This window comes from Meleagris gallopavo, chromosome Z (assembly GCF_905368555.1).
Source record: "Meleagris gallopavo chromosome Z, MGAL_WU_HG_1.1, whole genome shotgun sequence".
NCBI lineage: Eukaryota > Metazoa > Chordata > Aves > Galliformes > Phasianidae > Meleagris > Meleagris gallopavo.
Genome location: NC_139435.1, coordinates 75,517,943 through 75,521,452, shown reverse-complemented (window position 1 = coordinate 75,521,452; position 3,510 = coordinate 75,517,943). Strand labels below are relative to the sequence as shown.

At 49.4% G+C, this 3,510-nt stretch overlaps 1 protein-coding gene across 1 annotated transcript; it reads left to right on the top strand.

Annotated features, from left to right (window-relative positions):
• Positions 1-584: 584 nt before the first annotated feature.
• On the top strand, positions 585-1,438 carry TOMM5 (translocase of outer mitochondrial membrane 5). Its single transcript, XM_085213583.1, has 2 exons — positions 585-767; positions 950-1,438. Exons 1-2 carry the CDS (start codon positions 647-649, stop codon positions 982-984), a joined length of 156 nt encoding a protein of 51 aa, XP_085069709.1. The 5' UTR covers positions 585-646; the 3' UTR covers positions 985-1,438.
• The last annotated feature ends 2,072 nt before the right edge of the window (positions 1,439-3,510 follow it).

The window sequence follows — 3,510 nt, the reverse complement described above, 5'->3', positions numbered from 1 at the left end:
TCTGCAACTGTCTGAAGGGAGATTGGGGTGAAGAGGGGTTTGGCCCCTTCTCCCAGGCAACAAACAGGGCCCGAGGAAATGGCCGCAAGTTGTACCAGAGGAGGTTTAGGTTAGACACGAGGAAGAACTTTTTCTCTCAGATGGTGGTCAGCACTGCAATGGCTGCCCAGGGAGGTGGTGGAGTCGCCGTCCCTGGCAGTGCTCAAGAGGAGTCTGGGTGAGGAGCTGCGAGATCTGCTTTAGTGCTTGTGGTAGCAGTGGTGATGGGAGGACGGTTGGACTGGATGATCTTGCAGGCTCTTTCCAACCATACAATTCTATGATTCTATGATTCTAAGAATACTGATGGGCTCTGGGAACAGCTTGCATTTGGTGGTGGCACGGCAGCAGAGGCTACACCTTCCCAGCGACACGCCGTCCCGCCCAGCTGCCCCGCCACAGAAGACAGCAGGTCCCTCAGAGAGAACGACGCATGCGCAAAGACAACGCGTCTTCTGGTGCTGCGCCCGCCTGGTTGTCGGCCGTAGCTGCGCCGCTCCTCGTGCGCATGCGCTTGCCGCATCCCGGCGCCACACTGCGCCTTCACCTTCCTCTCGCGCGCATCGCCCCTCTTCCGGTTCCGGCCCCGCTCGGCAGCCGGAGCAGCATGTTCCGCATCGAGGGGCTGGGGCCCAAGATGGACCCAGAGGAGCTGAGGCGAAAGATGCGTCGCGACGTCCTTACGTCTGTCCGCAACTTCCTCATCTACGTGGCGCTACTGCGGATCAGTGAGTGCGCACGGCTGCCGGCGGGTGCCCAGTTGCGGGGAGAGGCGCCGCCCCCGGAGCCAGGCCCGGCCGGGCACCGCGCTGCACGACTGCCGTGCCCGAACCTTTCGGAGCGCCGCGCCGTTCGGAGACTCCCGGGCCGGCTGCCGGCTCGCTCATGCTGTGCTGCTTTCTCTTTTCAGCTCCCTTCGTCCTGAAGAAGCTGGACAGCGTGTGAGCTCTTTGCGAGCTGCACGGAAGACTCGGCTTCTGAAAAGGCGCGGCGAACTGCTTTCCTTTTCTTCTTAGTTAAACGTTGTTCTGGAGGCGGGCATCCGATCTTAAATATTCGTTACCATGGCCGTGCGGGCATATTCGAGCAGAGAGCGATAGCGCAGTGGGAGGTGTGGGGCAGATGTCTGTTCTGTGTGCAGGTACTCGCAGAGCACTGCGGAGCATCAGCAGTGTTACAATGGAACGATTCGGGTACCTTTTTAAAACACATTCGTCTTCCGGTATGAAGTCTGAAGCGCTAGCAGGTTGCTGTGTTGTGCACCTGCCTCTAAACTGCCGCGTGCTGTGGCTATCGATGTCCCCGAACCTGTCTGTAAAACTACTTTGCTACTGAATCCAGTGCAGAGGGAGTTTGATTTTGAATAAATGGGAGAGCAGTTCTGTCACGTAACAAACAATTCTGGTACTGACTTATTTCTGGTAATCACCAGGTAAAGTAGAGGTTCTTTGATAGTATTTCCCTGGCTTTCTAAGGCTTACACTCTCCACCCTCAGTATCAGTGTGTATTGAAGAAAAGCAAAGGAAAATGAGAAAGACGAGGAAGGCAATTATATATTTTTCTAGTTTCTAAATATGTGGTTACTCACATCTGAAACACAGATGTGTAGTCAAGACTCAGAAATAAAAGCAGAAGGGGTTGGCTCAGCATTGTCCAGCAGGCCTGTGCTAGTTTGCCATTCCAGTAGAGGCTCATGGACATTGCATTTAGGCAAGGTATAAAGCATAAGCAAGGCTGTACTACTGTAATCTGTGAACTATTAACAGGATTTTAGACACAGCAGATTTCCATAATGCCTGTTGTATGCGGAATCCAGCTCATCACAATTACAACTTGCCATGTATTAGTTGTTCAGGAGGAGTGTTACTTTGTGCAGGGGTTGCATGCAGTATTCTTACCTCTGTTGTTGCGCTGATGCAAAAAAATTGGCCAGCTTGCTTTGCAGTGAGGGTTGTAGTTTTCCTCTCTGAAAGAGTTTGTCAGCTCTAGGGCTGATGCTTACTGTTATGCACTGACCTTAGATGGACCTGACTTGCCACAGAAGGAGCTGGATTTTCATGCATTTTGAGTTACTTCCCTGTTTGTGTAAGTCTAAAGGGATTTTGTTTTCTTAATCAGACATGCAGAGAAATTTAGGTGTTTCTGAAACTCAGAATTAATTCTTTTAAGCCTTATTCTCCTAGTGTTAGTGGAGTGCCTGCATTTGCCTGTAGTGGAGGCACTGCTTTTTCTTCATGTATTGGGTGGTTGCTTGGGTGAAGTCTGTTACCTTCATGGTCCGGATTGGCAGGGTGCAGTGCTTGTAGGAAGCACAGTAGAAGTATTACAGTGCCAAAGCTTTCTAGCCGGACTCCCTGCTAAATCCTTAAAATCATGTATGTGGTATGCATTTTGTCCATTTGTAAACAGTTTTCAGGGCTAAACACCACTGACTTGTGAGCAATGCTGCATACCTCTTATCTCCCTGGAGAAACGTACTTGTTAAGAGTGGGCTTGAATTGGCTGTTAGGAGCTCTTTAAGACCATCCTAGGGAAGTTTCTTTCAGGAATACAAGAGATGAAGCCATCTGCTTATTAAAATTGGAGAAAATAAATAGGTATCTTCTGCAAATAAATAGGTGATCTTCTGCAATTTCTAATTTGCCAGGCAGTTGCTTTACTCGACTGCCTCCAAGGAGGACTGAGATGCAGTCCTGAGGCTGAACGGACGTCACTGCAACCTGACTGATGACTGCTGTCTGTTGCCTCTTCACTTCTGTGGCATTCCTACCAATTCCTACCGAAGATACACTACTGTGGTGGTGTGTCTCCAGCCTTGGAGAAACAGCTACTCATCTTCCAAGCAGAAGTGTGTGTCGAGCAGATGGTCTGAATGGCAAGACAGGTAGCAACAGTAGAGTGTAAGTCTTTGTGAAGCTCAGAGGCTGGGATATTCTGTAGATACAATTTCTCAGCTGATTTTATAGCTATTGACAGTAGGAAGAAAATTTTTTCCAGTAATTTTAAGTTGTCATTAGCAGAATTTTTCTTTGTATTCTGTCTCGGAGACTTCCATCATCCACCTGTGATGCAAGTCCTAGTGACAGGAAAGGCCCCTCTTAGGGGTCAGAACTTAAGGAGACCTCATCGTTTGATTTGTCTTGATGCAGACTGGTTGTAGGCTTGTCTTGTTAAAGGATTCAAGACCGAAAGCAAAGAAGGGCAAGAAGGCAACTCTTACTGCTGTTTGTGTGCAGTGTCCAGAGGAAGAGGTTTTGTAGAATCAGGCAACTTCCCAAGCAAGGGTTTGTTTAAATGGGCAAGCAGCATTACTGTGAGTTGCTCTTAAAGTTAGGGGCTGCTTTTATGCAAAGAAAAGTAATTCTTGCAGGTGACTCCCTTCTGAGGGGAACAAAGGGCCCAATGTGTGCACACCCTTCTAGTAGGGAAGTGTACTGCTGCTCTCGGGCTTTGGTCAGGGACATTACTGG